Raw genomic sequence first — 18,601 nt, 5'->3', positions numbered from 1 at the left:
TATTAAGTCATTTCAATGGTTAATTAGCCTGTTAAAAATGTGTGCATTATTTTCAGTATGCATTTACCTACATCCTTCTTGAATTGTGGACAGCAGAACTGGACACGGTATTCCAGGAGCAGCTGCACCAGTGCCAAACAAAGCAGTAATATGACCCTCTTTACTCGTACTTGATATTCCCCTGTTTATAAATCCAAGGGTCACATTAGCCCTTTTGGCTGCAGCATCACACTGGGAGCTCATGTTCATCTGATTATCCACTGTGACCCGAAGTCTTTTGCAGAGTCACTGCTTCCCAGAAGAGAGAGTCCCCCAACCTTGTAAGCATGGCCTGCATTTTTTGTTCCTAGTTGTATGACTTTACATTTGGCCATGTTAAAATGCATACTGTTTGCTTCCGTCAAGTGATCCACATTGCTCTCTATCAGTAACCTGTCCTCTTCATTTACCATTCCCCCAACATGTGTGTCATCTGCCAACTTTATCAGTGATGATTTGGGGATGTCTTTTTAAAACTTTTCACCATGTTTTAAAATTTTTAAATTTTAATTGGTTTAAAACCCCAAATGTCCCTTTAATTAATACAGAACACCAAGTTCCAAATGTTGGCATTTCTTTGTTGAAATATGCTCACGCTGAAATATTTACTATTCAGTAAGGCAGCCTGCCATAAAGCCTCTGTCTCTAAGAAGAGGACAGCTATTTTGCGCAAGGATTCCAGTCTTCTCAGCTGTAGTTCTTAGTTCTTGTGCTTCTCCCATTGTTAAACTGGCTGGGAATCCAATGCACAGGTCAAAAGGAATGACCAGATCAAGAGCCCTTTCATCTATTGTAAAACACAAGATTTTGTGCTTGGATAGAACCATTCATCTGAGGATTTCAATTAAAGTTTGTAAAAGTGCTTCTAAGTCTCAAATCCTTTTGGAGCAAGTAAATCAGTAATATCCTGACTTTACAGATAGGAAAATGGAAGCAGAGGTTAAGCGAATAACCCAAGGTTACACAGTGAATCAGTGACAGACTAAACCCATATCCATCTCCTTTTCCACTGTTCTAACTGCTGGACAATGCTTTTTACCCACAGCTCTTCTTAATGTCACCAGACTGTTACCAGTAACTACTACCTCAAATAAAACACAGGCACTTGTTAACTCAGTGACCCAAATTCAGGCTCACCACAGACTGGCTTGGGACAAGTCACATGCAGCTGCTGTTCCATGCTGATCTGCCCTTTAAAAACTAGGTACTTACCAAGCCCTGCAAGTTGCGAGGAAAGTGAAGTTGGAGGTGCTGTGCTCCCCACCATTGGGCTCACAACAGCTGGGGAACCAGGGCCCAGATCTATTAAATTATCCTCCGTCACTTCACTCAGCACCTGTTGGGACAGTCAAGATGGTAGGTTATACTTCCTGCAGAGCAATTATAACAGAGACAAAATAAAATGAGAATGATGGATGCTTCCTAAAAAAGCCCTCTGTGGAAAGCCGTTGCAAATGGGAGTATTTTAATTAGGCTTTTAGACTATGAATGCAACACAAGTAGACAGAAAAGATATTTATTTGGCTTGGTCACTGTCCAAAAAGCAGTATAGGCTCAACATCTGGCTTGCTTTTATGGTATTAGCCCATCCAACACACCCTTGAAAAATCTCTCCCACGTCTCCCCTATCACCTCAGAATTAGTTAAGTTGTCTTCTGTTTCCTCACCCCCTTTAGCTTTGGAGCTGTGTAATGGTAAGAGCTGAGCCCCACAAGGCCTCTATCTTTCACCTCATTTTGTACATTCAATACCAATCAGTCATGCAAACGTTCTTCACCATAGCCAGCATTACAACGCAGACACTCAGAGTGTGTTTGGCAGAAGTCTCCCGAGTGTACCACGACTGTAGAAGGTGAACTGGATACTTACTCCATTACTGGCGCTTTGTGCCGAACGGCCTGATCGGTACCGTTCAAACCTGTTATAAAACAAAAGAAACTATCAAACCCACACATGCACTCTGAGCAAGTCAAGTTCAAGACAAAGCCAGGATATGTCAGTGGGGGTGAAGATAGCTTTTTTGGCTTTTGGTGGGATATCCCAGCTGCTCTGAAGGAAGAAAGAAAACTATTACAGAGGTTGTGTTCCGGGGCTCCGGCAGGGATGGTGTTGACTAATTTGCTCTTACAGCACATGGAGGCCAGTACATCCAGGGTCTGCAGTGTGAAGGAGGCTGCACAGCTTCTCTTCATAAACTGCCACTTGACAGGATTTTCCGAAGAAATGGGGTAGGAGAACTTGGAGCCAGAAGGGTAATGCCCCTGGTCAGAGAGTTGAGTACTCCCCATCACCCGAAAAAACTTCTGTACACGCCCCTCCCCAAGCATTTCCCACCTTGCAGAGCACCCCCCTAGCACAGCTCTGCCCAAGGAGCCCGCTACAGTGCTTCTGCACACCTCATCTCTCTCAACATTTCATGGGTCTGTCCCCCTGTCTAAACACTCCCAGGTTCTTGGCAGCTGCTCAGGGCCAGTGCCCAGGCAGACACTCCCCAAGCACAAAATGAATCACTTCAGCTAAAATAGATGGATTAGAGGAAAAACACTGGGCAGGGTCATTTGTTTCCACTAGCTGCATGTCTGTGGCCCAGAACAGCCTTAACAGTCACTAAAAATGGATCTTCCCTACTCTCTAGGGTTGCCCTCGTGCAGATCTAAGAACGTAAGAACAGCCATACTGGGTCAGATCCATGGTCCATCTAGCCCAGTATCCTGTCTTCTGGCAGTGGCCAATGCCACATGCATCAGAGAGAATAATCAGGTGAGCAGATAATCAGGTGATCCATCCCTGTCATCCACTCCCAGCTTCTGGCAAACTGGAGCTAGGGACACTCAGAGCATCGGGTTGCATCTCTAGCCACCCTGGCTAATAGCCACTGATGGACCTATTCTCCATTAATTTATCTAGTTCTTTTTTGAACCCTGTTATAGTTTTGGCCTTTACAACATCCCCTGGCAATGAGTTCCATAGGTTGACTGTGCATTGTGTGAAGAAATACTTCCTTTTGTTTGTTTTAAACCTGCTGCCTATTCATTTCATTTGGTGACCCCTAGTTCTTGTGTTATGAGAAGGAGTAAATAACACTTTATTTACTTTATCCACACTAGTCATGATTTTATAGACCTGATTTTATATTTTTCCAAGCTGAAAAAATCTCAGTCTTTCTAATATCTCCTCATACGGAAGCTGTTCCACACCCCTAACTGTTGTTGCCCTGTTCTGTACCTTTTCCTATTCTAAATGTATCTTTTTTGAGATGAGGCAACCAGATCTGCATGCAGCATTCAAGGCGTGGGAGTACAATGGATTTATATAGAGGCAATATGATACTTTTTGTCTTATCTATCCCTTTCCTAATGGTTCCTAACATTCTGTTCACTTGTTTGACTGCTGCTGCACATTGAGTGGAAGTTTTCAGAGAACTATCACAAGGACTCCAAGATCTCTTTCTTGACTGGTAACCACTAATTTAGACCCCATCATTTTATATGTATAGTTGGGATTATGTTTTCCAATGTGCATTGCTTTGCATCTATCAACATTGAATTTCACCTGCCATTTTGTTGCCCAGTCACACAGTTTTGTGAAATCCCACTGTAACCCTTTGCAGTCTGCTTTGGACTTAATTATCTTGAGTAGCTTTGTATCATCTGCAAATTGTGCCACCTCACTGGTTTACCCCTTTTTCCAGATCATTTATGAATATTTTGAATAGGACTGGTCCCAGTATTGGCCCCCGGGGGACACCACTATTTACCTCTCTCCATTCTGAAAACTGACCATTTATTCCTACCCTTTGTTTCCTATCTTTTAACCAGTTATCGATCCTTGAGAGGACCTTCGATCTTATCCCATGAGTGCTTGCTTTGCTTCAGAGCCGTCGGTGAGGGGACTTGTCAAAGGCTTTCTGAAAGTCTAAGTACACTGTATCCACTGGATCACCCTTGTCCACATGTTTGTTGACCCTCTCACAGAATTCTAATAGATTGGCGAGGCGTGATTTCCCTTTACAAAAGCCATCTATCACCCTCTTTCCTTATGAAGTCCAACAAAATGTTTTAAAGTCAGCCTGTTTCTGAATAAAGATCAATTAGAAACTCCAACCCCCTCCACCCAGTATGAAAGTCAGGACCTGTGCACGTTCATTCAATACCATGGGCCTTCTGCCAGCAGGACAATGTCAGAGTGAACTGCGAAGATTTCTTAAACTAACAGTGGAAACTATGTTGTTAATTAAGAGCAAATATAAAGGGAAGTTCAGGTCCAAATTTCTGTAAGTGTCTGTGGAGGCTGTGCATACTCAGCTTCTCTGAAATATCAAGCCCCACTCTGCATGCTCCCAAAAATGAAAGCATCCCCATTGTATTGAGAAATGTGTCCTACTCAGATTTACAAGCGACTTTCTCCTCTGAACCAACAAGCTCCAAATTCAAGAAGTCAGTTCCTGCTTGCATCCACTGATTGTATTTTATGTCATCAGTGGCACCAGAAAGCAACATCTGGAATTTTGAACTCTGAGTAATGGAGGTAAAGGAGGAAGAGGATAAATTGGTTTCCACATGCTTGAAATATTCAAACCTATGCCGTGATTCTGCAATTTATTTGCTTTTTTTCAAACTTTTTTTTAACTGTGCAGCTGACCTTTAGGTGTAAAACGCAATAATAAAGCTTAACCCCATTCAGTGAGATTTGAGATAGAGAAAAATGTTTCAAGTTTCACCATTTTATGGGTGATCGGTCTCATTCTGAGCCTTAAGCAGAGACATTTACACTTCGCTACTTGTAAAATCCTGCTCACAGGTGTTGAATTGTCCCAATTCATAGCATGAGGAACAATTCTCGTTTGGAAATTGTGAAGAGTCTGGTGCAAAAGACTAGGTGAAATGGAGTGGGGGATATGGATTTTTTGTATCAATGTGCAGTTTTTCTGTGACAGCACAAAAATCACACAGCTAGAATCTAATTTATTTTTAAAAAGCTTTTTTTTATAAACAAGGTTTGTGTTATCAGTCGGGGAGACAAGCACCCTTTTTTTAATAGGTTTGCCTCCTGCACCAATCATTCAGGAAAGATTAAACTTTCCCAAGAGTGCTACATTTAGTAGGATATGTAATGTAACAGCAATCAGTCTCCTAATTTTAAAACACATTTCCGGTTTTGCATTTAAAAGGTAGGAGCCCAGCCCTTATTTGCAACTTTTACAAGCCAGTGCTTTAAGAAGTCATAGCTACATTCAAATCGGTTCTCTTTTTTTCAATTCTAAAAGAAACCAAAAAAAAATCTCAGCAGGTTTTAAAACCAGAATCTGTAAGCCTTCTTGGGGACACAGATGAATTTAAGGCCAATCACAATGGAGAACATATGAATTCTTCATACCAGTTTCTTGGTCCAGTTCCTCCAATTTGCTTTGCATTTCATCTTATTGGTTGCTTAATAATTCATCCTGCATTTCTGAGAAAACCCAAAATGTGGGAATAAATGGGACACCTTTTCCAGTAATCCTACCTCTCATATCTGAGGAAGACGTTATTTAAATCATCATTCACATGCAGCAGTTCCTCTGTGACTTCTTCATTGGACACTCGGGAGATAAGTTCCACAATTCTCTGTTGCATAGCTCTACAGGTTCGGTTCAATTCCTAAGGAAATAAATTGCACACACATATATTATAATAACCAGTGAAGAACAAGTATATTTTCTTGGGCTCTGTTTTCAGCCACATGCATCACTGGCTCAATGTTCTCAATCAGATGAGAAGCACCAATGAAATGTGGATTACGGAAGATTAAATGCCACCCAAGAGAACACACATTTCAGAAGGACCATGGCCTAAAACCTTGAGGGCCCATTTATGATTTTGTGTCTAGTTCTTCTTTAATCATAAATACATGGCAAAGATTTTTAAAAAATTAAATACCTATGGATTATTTTCATAAATATTTTTGAGAGTAAGCATACTACAGCCAGGGCCTCCCAGAATGGAGACACCCAGGTTTTCTGCCTACCCGCACAAAGCACCAAAGGTATTGTCCTGTGGGGCTTCGGAGCACGGGGAAGCGATCACTGGTATTTGCCACTGGTTTGGCTAGACACAGTGAAAAAAAAAACACCCCAGCAGCTGGGAAAGTGGAGGCACACAGCACGAAGTGTGACCATGTATTATGGAAACAAATACAAAATACACACATTGCAGAACTAAACGTGGAAACATTCTGGATAGTAGTATTACACAACATCAAATAGTAGAGTCTCACCGTGGTCAGTGTGTCCACTGCTAAAATGTAACCCAGGGCATTGAGTGATTAAGGAGAGAACCTTAAGGCTAGACTGCATAGAGGTGTGCACTGTAGAAGTCTTTCACCCCAAGAGATATGGGTTCAAGTTTGCCTTAGTTTGGTGATCTGCTTTTTCTGCCATCACCAATTAATGGGTATACTCTTTCACCTCTGGCAGTCTCAGAGGGTACAGGGTTCAATTGTATGGACCAGAGGTTAAAATTGACATGTCAGGAGAGCTGCCTGATGCCACTGGCGAGACCCCAGTTTTACTCCAATGAGAATAAGCTTTTCAACCAAATCATGTCCCACCTCTTCTCCCACACCTCCCTAGAGAGGAAATTCAGCACTAAATAAGGATGACTTGTTGGTACATAACCTTTGGGATGAAAGCAAAATGTGTTTGTTTTCTTTGCTTGCTCTGACATTCTAAGCTCTGGATAAATTTCACTTCATGCAATCCAGCTGCCTTAACAGCTTGAGGAATATGTTCTCCAATGTCAGTTTTGATTCCAATCACTTTATAAGCTGATTGTGACATTTCAGAGGTTTGCTTGCTGCCATAGTGGATAGGTCTGACAGTCTCTATCTATTCTGCTCAGTCTTGGCTCTTAGGCTTGCTGTTTACATTTAATTGTGGAGGAAAATGTCAGGAACTATTTAAGAAGCACAACGATATAAAACCTCAAAGCAAGCAGTCCTTCACATATAAGTATCCAGCTCACACCTTTCCATCTTTAAAGTCAAAAATTGTCTTTCTCCTCGGTGACCCAGATTTAGGCTGCATCAGCTGGAAAGAACCAGTCTGAATAAAGAATCACTACTGTCACACTTCACTGTGTGATCATTTCTCTAAGAGCTAGACTGGCATTACACTGGGTCAGGATTTTCGTGCTTGTTTATAAATGTAAACAAATGGTTCTGTGCTGTTTTGGTCTGCCATGGTGTCCTGGAAGCTGCTTTTGTTTTGATCAATCCAATCCAAATGGCTTACTAGCTGAAAGGCTCTTTATCTATTGTAAAGTCTCTCATCAGCTGCCATGATGGCTTTGAGACAACACACTGCTGCTGCATCAGAGAGAGCAGTTTTTGGACCAATTTCAAACTCTGGTGCATCACAGAAAGCAATTCCCTGCCTTGCTCCCACTGTGCCACTTGGAGGGAGGGGGGGCACATCCTCCACTGGCCCAGTGATGAGACGATAGCCGACTTTGGAAGAGAAGGCAAGTAAGGAACAGGGACAAAAGCTGGAAAGTCAGCTCATCACTTTCTCAGGGCAGAGACCTTGTCTACTTCAGCATTCCTGTTGCTGAATGGCTACCAGCCTGCCCCCAACTGAGTGCACTGCCCCAGTAGCCCCCTCAGCCATTGCTGGCTTGGGGAACAAGACATGAAGCCTGGGAGATGAACTTAGTCCCACTAAGCCTGGCTCATCTGGAATACTGTTGATTCAACGTGTTCATAGATTTTAATGCCAGCAGGGCCATTATGATTATCTAGTCTGACCTGCACAGCACAAGCCAGAGAACAACGAACAGTATCCTACATCAAGCCCATAACTTCTGGCTGAGCTAGAGTAGCTTTAAGAAAGAGACATCCAGTCTGGATTTAAAGATTTCAAGTGGCGAAGAATTGACAGTATCCCTTGGTAAAATTTAATCCATCCTGGAACAGAGAATAGGTTTGTGCTCGGTCAGGATTTGGGGTCTTTTTGCCATTATAAAGATGATCCTAAGTATTTGCTGAAGTACAGATTGCATTGGCCTTCCTCCAATTTCAATTCTTTCTTTGGGTTCCAAACCACAGCATTAGCGAAAGATTAAGGAGCAAGCAAAGTTCACAGAACAGGATTGAAGTTGTTTTGAGGATTTCATCACATACCTCAATTGCACAACAGCATCCAAAAAGCATGACTATTGCCCAGTTAAGGAGTCCAGACACAACCACACTTCCAATACAGAACCAGACAAACCAAGGAACTGAAGTGGAGTGTAGGAAAAGGAAACCATGCCAAGCTCCAGGAACAGATTTGCTGGAAAACACACTTACCTGTAGCAACTCAAGGTCCGATGAATCCTCCTGTCCAGGAACCATTTCTGTTAACATTTCAGACATCACATTTGTGTTCCCACGAACAATATCCAGTTCACTACGCAGCCGGGCAATCTATTTTTGGGGAGGAGGGAAAGCAAGGACCATATTACTTTTCAGTGTTAAGCAGAACATTTTTAAGGACTGGCTCTGCAACTCCCCTGCTTCTGCGATTTGACTTGGGAATAGTAAATCTGATGCTTGTCATTGGAGATCACAGAGAGGCTACTACATCTCATCATAAAGAAGATAGATTACTCTAGATAAGTAACATTTCAGATCGGTGATGAAGAAAGAAGCTATGAAGGACATGGCAGAATTCACAGGCTTGGCAGAATTCGATTTTTGTTTTCTCTAATTTCAACAATTAAATATTCAGTTTTATTTTTAAGACTTTTTTATTTTTAACAATTTGAAGTTTTACAGCTGTTCGAAATTAAGTGGTGGTAGGGTTGGGATTAGGGCTGCACTGATAGCCGGGTTGCAGATGGCTCTCTGTACTGCCGAAAGGCTGGTGACATGGAATCACAAGGCACAAGGTGTGGGGAAGGCTGTGGTTCTGGTCGGGCAGAGCAGACACCGCCAGCCAGAGCTACAAGGACGACAAAGAGTTCCTGGCTGTAGGGGAGGAATTCCTGTTGCTGAATAGCTCCTGCCTGGGGATGGAGCCATTCAGCAGCAAGGTTGCCTCCTCAGTGGCCCAGGACAACTCCTCCTTGCAGTCTTGGCCAGGAGGTCTCTGCTCGGCCAGGACAGCAGACTTCTCTGCACCTTGCACCTGCAGAGTCCAGGTTCATCGGCCCTGTGGCAGTGCAGGGAGCTCTCAGCAGCTCTGCTGCCAGGGCCCTGCTCCCTCACTCCCATGACTGCAGAGAGCTCCCTGTGTAGCTGCAGGGCTGGGACACCCTCTCCCTGCAGGCGCACCAACTGTTACCAATTGATTTTTTTTTTTTGTCAATTTCAGTGTCAGCGGAAATCAACGTTTACTGACCTTTGTGGATTGAAATCAAATCCTGCCAAGCTTAGTTATTCATCACCATGACAAAGCCAGCTGTGCTAACACTCAGATGGAAACATGGAAGTAAACAAGAAGAGCAGCTAAATTAAACAGAATTATGCTATAAAACATTACTCTCTTCTCTCAAAATGCATATGGATGAGGGGAAAAGGAGACATGACCTCTGGATCAGGGCATTTCCACTTTGGAGTTGCATTCATTGCATCTCATAGGAAGGATGGGCCAATGGTTAGGGTGCTAGCTTGGGACTTGAGAGCCCCAAATTCAGTTCTCAGTTCTGGCACAGGCTCCCTTTGTGACCTTGTCCAAGTTATTTTGTCTCTGGTGCCTCAGTTCCCCACCCATGAGGTGGGAACAGTAAGACATACCTACCACACAAGGGCTGGGAGGATGGATACATTAAAAGACTGAGATGCTCAGATACTACAGCAATCGATACTGTGTGTATCTAAGATAGATACAGCTGTAAGAAAATTGCAGCCCACCATTTTGTTGTGGAAACCACAACTTTTAATACCTTTTAAAACCTTTTATAGCTGCTGCAAATTTGAGTGATGCTACAATCCCCTGAACCAGGTTGCAAAGCCACTCATCACTTTAGGCCTGCCCTCCCTTCCCGTCATGGCAGAAGGATGGCTAGGCATAATTTGAGCAAGCAGTGTCACAACCTATTGGACAGGATCACACCACCACTCAAATTCGGCCCACTCCACCACTGTCATGCTTGCCTTCAAGAACCAAGCAGGACACATGACGTCTCTTCTGTGCTGCTGCCCTGCTTTGGAAGGCAGGCTACATGCCTTGAACTGCAACTTTAACCAATTGTGGCCACAACTTTTGAACAACAAAAATCACAATTTTCTTACAGCCTTAAAGGCATATTGATTTCACAATCCACAACAGGAGAAATGGTCACTAGACAAAACCAGGTCTCGGTTGCAACTGAAACTTTACCTTTAGAAAAATTAAAACAGATGACTATGACGACAGCTCAGTAGCTGATTTACTGAGCTAAGAGCCTTACTCATCTACTCACTTGAAATAACCAGAATTCTATCCCAGTACCTGTTCAGAATTGGCAGTGATGGGACCAGTCACATTCAGAGGTGGGGCCTGAGGAGCTGAATATGCTGTTGGAGTTGGGGATGAATAGGAACTCGTGCTCGTCTTTTGCTGGGACTGGGACACATGCATATTTGCTGCTGGATCTACTTCAGGAACACTCTGTTACATCATAAAAAGAAAGGGTTCAATGCTGAATGCTGACAGTGCTTTGTTTGCATCAACCCTAAGGCAATATGCTTAAGTACAGACCATAGCTCCACCTTCAGGAAAAGGTCAATTTTTGCTATGGAATACAAACTGACATATCAGAGCACAAATGTGGAATAGCAATGACAAGCTATGTTCATCTTTTCTATCCCAATCCATAACTTTTAGTTACAGTTTTCCTCCACAAGAAAGGCAAGAAAGAAAATAAAAACAAGGGTCAGAGAGTGAAAAATGTAGCCTAGAAATGAAGTCACATTTTACAAAATAATTTGCTACACACACATTGTAGGTAATTTATTTTGCTGTCACATCCTAAGCGCATTTCCTGTTTTTCTGTGTATTTAAATTTACAGCTATATTATTGCATTGCCATATAGTTTCACAGTGAACAGTCTGAATATTTGTGATCAGTAAGTTTACTTTCCAAGAGTAATAGCCGAGTTTGTAAGCCCTGACTTTTCAAGGTACTGAGTACCTGCAGCTCACACAAAGTCAACAGGAGCTGTGATTGCTTAGCACCTTTGAAAGTGGGGGACATCTACTGGTTTCTTGTGATTTCCCCCATGAATTGTGTAAAGCAAAATAAAAAGTACACAAAATGCAGAACACTGGCTTGCGTACTAAGCAACCTTTGAAAGCCAGGCCTTCTTTGTTCATCTGCACAAGATTCATTGAAGGCAGTTCTGTCATACCATCAACAGAAACAATTGTCCTCTTTGGGGGAGAGATAATTAACTCAACAATAGATCCTGCCCGGGCTGGTCCTGAGCAGATTAGTTATGTTTGTGTGGCAGTTTGGTGCTAGATCACAATATTCAGTACAGAACAAGTGCATAAAACTCCTTCAGACTCATTCTGTTCTTGAGCTGATGTTTGTCTCAAGGGGATGCCAGTAGTTTATCAGCCTGTCAACCCAGTTCCCTTATTCTTTTCCACTCCCTTTTACTATTACAAAGGCCATCCAGGTTTGAGAAAGTTTGGGGCAACTTTAATAAATCAACAGCTGAGGAAAAGAGCAGAAGTTAGAAGAATAGAATCCAATTATTCATATGGCCCTGGAAAATCCTTCACTGCAGCTTACCCTCTGTGGGGTGTGTATTGGAGACAAAGCATCAAGATCTGCCATAGGAAACTCTATCCCTTTCCTTTTGAGTTCTTCATAAATATGCACTACTCCAGTTAGATCAGGGCTACTTCGAAATGCATCTGCCCAAGCCTGGAAAACAACATACAGGATTATTCATAAGACTTCCATATGATCTGCAGGTTCCCTTCTACCACATGACTCGGATCCAAACCAGAAACTCATTCATGCATTTCAGGCTCAAAGGAGACTTTCAATATTAGAGCTGATCTGAAAGGTTCTGGGTTTCTACCAGATGGTCAAGCATCAAACAGAAAATAAATGGGGATTCACAGTGTATAGCAGTCCCACATAACAATTACATAGGCAGAAGTGGGTAATTCACTCATTTAGTTATATTTGGTGGTACATTGATATCAGCCCTCATACTTAACTCTAGTCCTGCAATAAACTTTGAGACAGAAGCAATTTAAGTAAAATTCCCAAGAAATGTAATAAAAGATGTTTCGCAATAAAGGAAAAGGAAAATGTAAGTGCACACATAAAGATCTCTTAGGTCATATTCCAAAAGACCATGCTTTCATTAAAAGTTTGGTCCACATGGCTTTTCACGTGAAAGAAGTCACATGGAAGGTAAAGTATTACTGTTAAATTAGAGAGCTATTCAGAGAAATGTGGGTAAGATTGGAATAAATTCTTCACGAATGCTCATCATGTAATCATATTCTGAAAAAAATACTTTGACTATTTTCACCCAAAAAAAGTTTTCAGCCATCATGTCAATTAAGGATAAAATAGATTAAAAATAAGATTAAGTATTTTACTTACACTCTTACTCTGCTCACTTCTAGGAAATTGTATTTAGTACCCTATATACCTCGGGAAGAATCCATCATTTCTTGGGTGCTAACAGTTCTGCTTCCCAGTACTGTTACAGTAAATTAATTGCATTGATTGTTCAGAAGCAATAGGAGTTCCATCAATCCCATTTCAGCAGGAGAAACTATCTCCAATTGAGAAGAGCCATTCAGGTTTGAAAGGTCAGTTTCAAAGAAGCTTCCTTAATTATAACAGAAACATCCTTGTTGCAGAAGTAACTAATCTTGTACTGTCCTGATGTATGTAATTTACATGAGCAGCAGTTTAAACCCATTTCTATAGAATAGCACTTTCCACTCTGCCTTTCTATTGGCCATTAACTAATAGAGTGAAACTGAAGTGGTCCCAGGTGAGCTCTGTTTAGCCATTGCACAGAATGACTCATGCTCTGAGTACCACCCCATGGGCACCGGATTGCTGTACAGAGCTGTTACTATGGTTTGGTTCCCCAGGAAGAGAGACAGTTGCACCCATGCTTCACTGGCTTCCTCTAGCTATTTCTGCATCCAATTCAAAATCAGTGAGCTCATATCACCCTAGCTCTGTGGCTTCCTACTCTTCTACCTGTTAATCTGGCCTCTCCTCTGCAACTCTCCACGTCTACAGAAAGGACACACACACTCATTTGTCCTGTTCTGGCTGTGTGGATCTCCCTCCCCATTGAATCATCTCCAGTCTTTAAATCTTGCCTTTTGATTTGAGTTTCTGTTTTTTCTGAGGGGTCCAGCTTTCACCTGGACAGTGCCACAGCTGGGCAGAAGGAACTTCGGTTCATCCCACATCCAAATAGCTGAACCACTGAACTCCTATTTCCAAAAGTTGTAGTGTGGCATAATGCAGGCCATAACCCTGCTAGATTTGAACTTGTGAGCACCTGATCCAGGCGAGAGCCATATTCTATAAGCACATTTCCAAAATACAGTTTTAATTGACACTATATGAACAAATTAAAAAAGTTGTGAAATCTGTTGGTTGACGAAAGAGGCCATACTACATGACCTACTTGTTATGGTCAACTTAGTCAGTACAACATTATTTGTATTACTGTACCACCTAGAGCATCCAGGTGAGCTATTTCCAGCATTGACAGGGATAGGTAATGTAATACTGGTTGTACTATTAATGACATTGTAGAAAGCACTGAGAAGAACTCATCTGGAATACTGTGTACAGTTCTGGTCACACGTGTTCAAGAAAGATGGATTCAAACTGTAAAATCTTCAGAGAGGGGCTGGGAGGATGACTGGGGGAATGGAAAGCCAATTTTATTAGTGGAGACTAAAACAGTTTGGCTTGTTTAGCCTCGCAAAATGAAGGCTGACAAATACATCAGGGAGTAAACACCAGGGAGAAAGAAGAGCTATTTAAGCTAAAAAACAATGCTGGCACAAGAACAAATGGGTATAAACCTGGCCATGAATAAAGTTAGGCTAGAAATTAGAAGAAGGTTTCCAACCATCAGAGGAGGGAGGCTCTAGAACAGCTTCCCAACAGCAGTAGGGGGCACAAACTACCTAACTAGTTTTAAGATGGAGACACAAAGCCACCATCCCGCCACAATCCACACTCAGGAAAGAGACAGGAGTATAACAGGGAGGGTTGCTTCAAGAGATGTTTGCACAGCACATTCCCATACTTCTATCTTATGCTATTAGTCCTCACTTGTATAGGCATTAAAATTCCCTATTATTTAATCATAAGTCTACAGAAGAGGGGAAGCATGGGCCATTAAAACGCTATAATAGAGTGGAGCTGAGAAGAGACAGCAACCCCTTGGATCAGAGAACAAGAAGAGCAGAGTCTTAAAGCTGAGGAAAGCTGGATGAGATGCAGGATATTCCATGTTTGTGTGCCCCCATCAGGGAGCTAAGAAGTACTTCTGTAGTCCCTTTTTCTGAATTATCAGAATCTAGAAAACAGTCACTCACCACCTCTGACAAAACAAAGACGTTGTGAGAGGGGCCAACCGCAGGCAACTCTTCACAATTTCCATTCTGTTCACGCCTAAAGGCATTTTGGATTCTAAACCAATGAAGGCTTTTAATCCCACCGCACTAGATCTAGTCAGACATAAATATATGTAACTATACAGAGCAATGACTCTGGCTTCACGGTAATGTTGCAACCACTGTTCCACTCTAGTTCTATTAATGGGTGGAAATGACGTGAATCTGGGTATCAAGTTAGCCAGCATCCTAAAAAACCACTGTAGAAGCCTTAGTAAGGAAATAAACACACTTTGGTGTTAAGATGTTTCTATTAATAGCACATAATACAGATTATTGTACTGTGACCTCACCCATCGGCTTTCCCACCGAAAGGAGGGGACGTCTGAAGGTTCACTTGGACTAAGAGGAGCCTCTTTTAAACAGTTCTATTAAAGTTGCATTATTTATGGAAGAAGCAGTGGGTTGGAAGGGAGGGCGAAGGGGCTCCTTGAGCTCCTACGCAGTCCACTCCTAAGTCTTCCACTCAGTTTATTTCCCGTTTTAATAAAATATATCTTATTTAGTAAGTGTTAGTGGCTTCGTTTATGTTCCTGTATATGCTTTAAATACATGTGCCCTTTAAAACCTGTGTGCCCAAGAAACAACTGGAAATTAAGTAGACCATTTCCCTGCTCAAATTAAAAATATGTTTTGAAAACTGCATTATGTGCCTGTAAACCTATTCCCACCAAGAACCAACTCAGGACCTTTATATAGTTTTTAATAAACAGAGTTTTTAACTGTCTGGTGTTTGCAATAGCCTAGTAGAAGCTTGCAAATTAAGCTTCCTATGACTGTCAAGTTTCCTCCAGCACCAACGTTTCTTCATGCAATTCTAATGGGACATGAAATTAGCATGGCTTTGTTTACCTTGCTGTACAGCATACAAGTAAGTGGCAGATGTGCACTTCTGACCTTTACCACTTTGGGCAAGGAGCTGACAGTTCAGGAAATGGTATGAGAGTAAACTGCTGCTTCAAAGCAAGCAGAGGAAATGAGATCTTTTGATGAACGTTACTTACAGAAGTACAAAGGGCTTATTAAAGATGGGAAAGTAGTCCCATTTTCAGACAGGGAAATGGAGCAGAGAGAAATTAAGAGATTGTCCTCACACTATTTAAAAAAATAATCTACAGGAGTTTTCCCATTTATTTCACTGAGAGCAGAATGTGCTGCTAAAATGACTTATCTAACCTCATACAGTGAGTCAATTAGGGTTGGTAACAGAATATAGGTCACCAACTTCTAGGTCGCCCGTCTAACCAGTAGATGTGCTGCCTTTAAAAAACAAACACTCATTACCAAAGTGATGACTTTAAAGAATCCTGTGTATTCAGAATTGAGAAGGCATTTTTTCCTTAGGTAAGTTCTTATATTAGTGTCTCCAATATCATTGTGGGTTTGACATTATACATTTAACACTAACAGCATGCTCAGCACTATACAGTGCTCAGAGAGACAGCCCCCATCTCAGAGATGTCGTACAGAATTGAAGAGCTGACTTGCATACCTGAATCAGGGCTAGTACTTTATCCTGTACAATGGTGGGAGGATTGTTCTTGGGCGAGATGATTTTCACCAGAACACCATCTATGAAGTCTCGGTTTGCCACTAGGACATGGAAGCGATGGCCACAGTTTTTCACGCAGGTCTCCAATACCTACACAAGAAACACAAAGAACCTCTGATGGAACAAAGCTTGATCACATCCACAACAGGAAGAGTCCTCCTGGTACAAAGTGTCAGCACTGGGGGATGGGGGGGGTGAGGGGCGGCAAGGGGGGGAAGGAGTGGGGAAGAGGAGGGTTAGTACCCAATTCTTGCTTCTTTCCCCTGTGCACCATCCCCAGTATACCTACAGAGCTTCCTCCTCTATATACAACCCTAGGAATTCATTTATATGTTCAGTCATCTTTACCAGGAACCATGCAAACCAGTAGATTGGTTAATAGCCAAAGTGTAGCAATTTTCCTTTAGATGTACCCTGACGTTTAATTGGATCAAACATATAGCCCTTTCTCATTATAATTTTCACTAGTAATTTTGGACCTTTGCTTTTGGACATTAGTCAGTGAGGGGGTAATCCAGTTGATGAGACAATATCACTAGAAATAATGCCTTGGGCACCAAAAGATGCTGACAAAATGCGATTCATATTAAAGTCTTCTCCTTTCTTGATACCTTTTGTCTTGTGATAAAATAAATCACCATTATTAACACCCCAGAGACTTTTGTGATCCAACTTTTGTTATTATCAAGGTGAAGAAATAAAGTTTCTGCCACTTTCATTGAAGTTTGCACACTTATGCTGTTTGTACACCAAATTTCAGCTCATAGGTTGTTACAACAAGAACATGTCAAATGGACATCCTGTCACAGGGTCAGGTTTAGAGACACCCATTTTCCATGCTCCTGAAATGTGATTGAACCAGGACACCCCAATTTACAATCCACGTTATAAAGTTTTACATGGGGATTATGCCAAATTACCTTAAATCCTTCAAAACACTCTGCTTTTGAATTCTTTGACAGGCTATATCCACATTTCCACCATAACTTAGCTGGAGTCATTCTCACTTAGAAATTCAATTACCATGGAACAGCAGCTATTGACTGTTTTCTGTGAAGAACATGATGTACATGGAGAGAAATACAACACACAGCTTTTACATATAACCATGGCTAATAACTGCCATGACCCCACAGCCGAGGAGCTTCTGCTCCTAGTGATGTCCTCACACCTGATGACATGGGCATTGAGGCCTGAAAGTCCAGATTTCAGCCTCTTTTCAAGATAATGTATAATTCCATATCCACATTATGATGGACACACCAGTCTAATGTTACTCCTTGGGGCACTAGCACCTTATTTTAATTCTCTCCAACAAACCCCTTAACTGGCAGCTATCTGAATGACAACCCAGGACTTTGAGTCAAAGCCAGATAGGTAAAGAATGAAAAAGAATTTAGAACAGTCATATTCATACAAGTGACAACCACTTCACAGGTCAGCACAACTGGCAATCATCTATGCTCAGGAGGGAGCAGCATGGGATATAGCAAGGGAGGACTAAAGTGTGCTGGCAGAGTGCAGGGGAAACATGCAGATCACCTACCTACAACATTATGCCTTGATCTAGTCAATAGTTTTTGTCCCTTACATTCAGGAAGTGCAAGTTTCACCCACCAAAACACATTCTGATCTGCCATGTCACCCAGTAGGCCCTTTTCAACCAATAGCCTTGTTACCATGATCAACAGGAAAGAACACTGCCAAATTACCTCACACTCTAGTGGGGCTGTGCAAATGCACAATGTAGTAATTTATGCTGATCTAGTTTAGGCTTCCTGTTTCTGATGTACTTAAAAACTAATAGTAAAAATTTTGTGTGCGCCCTTGGCTAGTTGCTCTCCAAATTCTTTCTTGGCCTGCCTTATACTTTTATACTTGACTTGCCAGAGTTTATGCTGCTTTCTATTTTCCCTCACTGGGATTGGACTTCCAATTTTTAAAGGATACCTTTTTGCCTCTGTCTCTTTTGCTCCGCTATTTAGTGACAATGGCGTTTTGGGGGCGAAGGGAGTGTCTTCTTACTGCTTTTTTTCCATTTGGGGAATACATTTAATTTGAGCCTCTATTATGGTGTTTTTAAATAGTCTCCATGCAATTTTCAGGCATTTCACCCTCGTGACTGTTCCTTTTAATTGCCATTTAACTAGCATCCTCATTTTTGTGTAGTTCCCCTTTCTGAAGGTAAACGATACTGTGGTAGCTTTCTCTGGCACTTTCCCAGCTCACCCCACTCACCGTTAGAGCCAGCATCACCTCTCTGTAATTTCTGTTTCCATTCAGCCTCTTCTTCAGTGCTCGGATAGCATCCTTTGGACTGAAGGAGAAACAAACATATCATTTTCACTCCTCATAAGGTGGGAACATCGGTGTTCCCCAACCCT

The 18,601-nt window shown here is 41.9% G+C and overlaps 1 protein-coding gene across 3 annotated transcripts in view; it reads right to left on the bottom strand.

The window, feature by feature from the left end:
* TOM1L2 (target of myb1 like 2 membrane trafficking protein) overlaps nt 1-18,601 on the bottom strand; it is a 66,211-nt gene that overhangs the window by 22,677 nt on the left and 24,933 nt on the right. For all 3 annotated transcript variants that reach the window (XM_038419476.2, XM_038419475.2, XM_038419477.2), the window contains exons 3-10: nt 18,456-18,534; nt 16,158-16,307; nt 11,778-11,912; nt 10,490-10,648; nt 8,365-8,481; nt 5,545-5,678; nt 1,909-1,957; nt 1,252-1,375 (exon numbers count right to left, since the gene is read on the bottom strand). In XM_038419476.2, the coding sequence (XP_038275404.1) occupies nt 1,252-1,375; nt 1,909-1,957; nt 5,545-5,678; nt 8,365-8,481; nt 10,490-10,648; nt 11,778-11,912; nt 16,158-16,307; nt 18,456-18,534 (947 nt within the window). The remainder of the gene's footprint in view (nt 1-1,251; nt 1,376-1,908; nt 1,958-5,544; nt 5,679-8,364; nt 8,482-10,489; nt 10,649-11,777; nt 11,913-16,157; nt 16,308-18,455; nt 18,535-18,601) is intronic.

The sequence above is a fragment of the Dermochelys coriacea genome, chromosome 10, assembly GCF_009764565.3.
Source record: "Dermochelys coriacea isolate rDerCor1 chromosome 10, rDerCor1.pri.v4, whole genome shotgun sequence".
Taxonomy (NCBI): domain Eukaryota; kingdom Metazoa; phylum Chordata; order Testudines; family Dermochelyidae; genus Dermochelys; species Dermochelys coriacea.
This window is presented reverse-complemented; position numbering and strand designations above follow the sequence as displayed.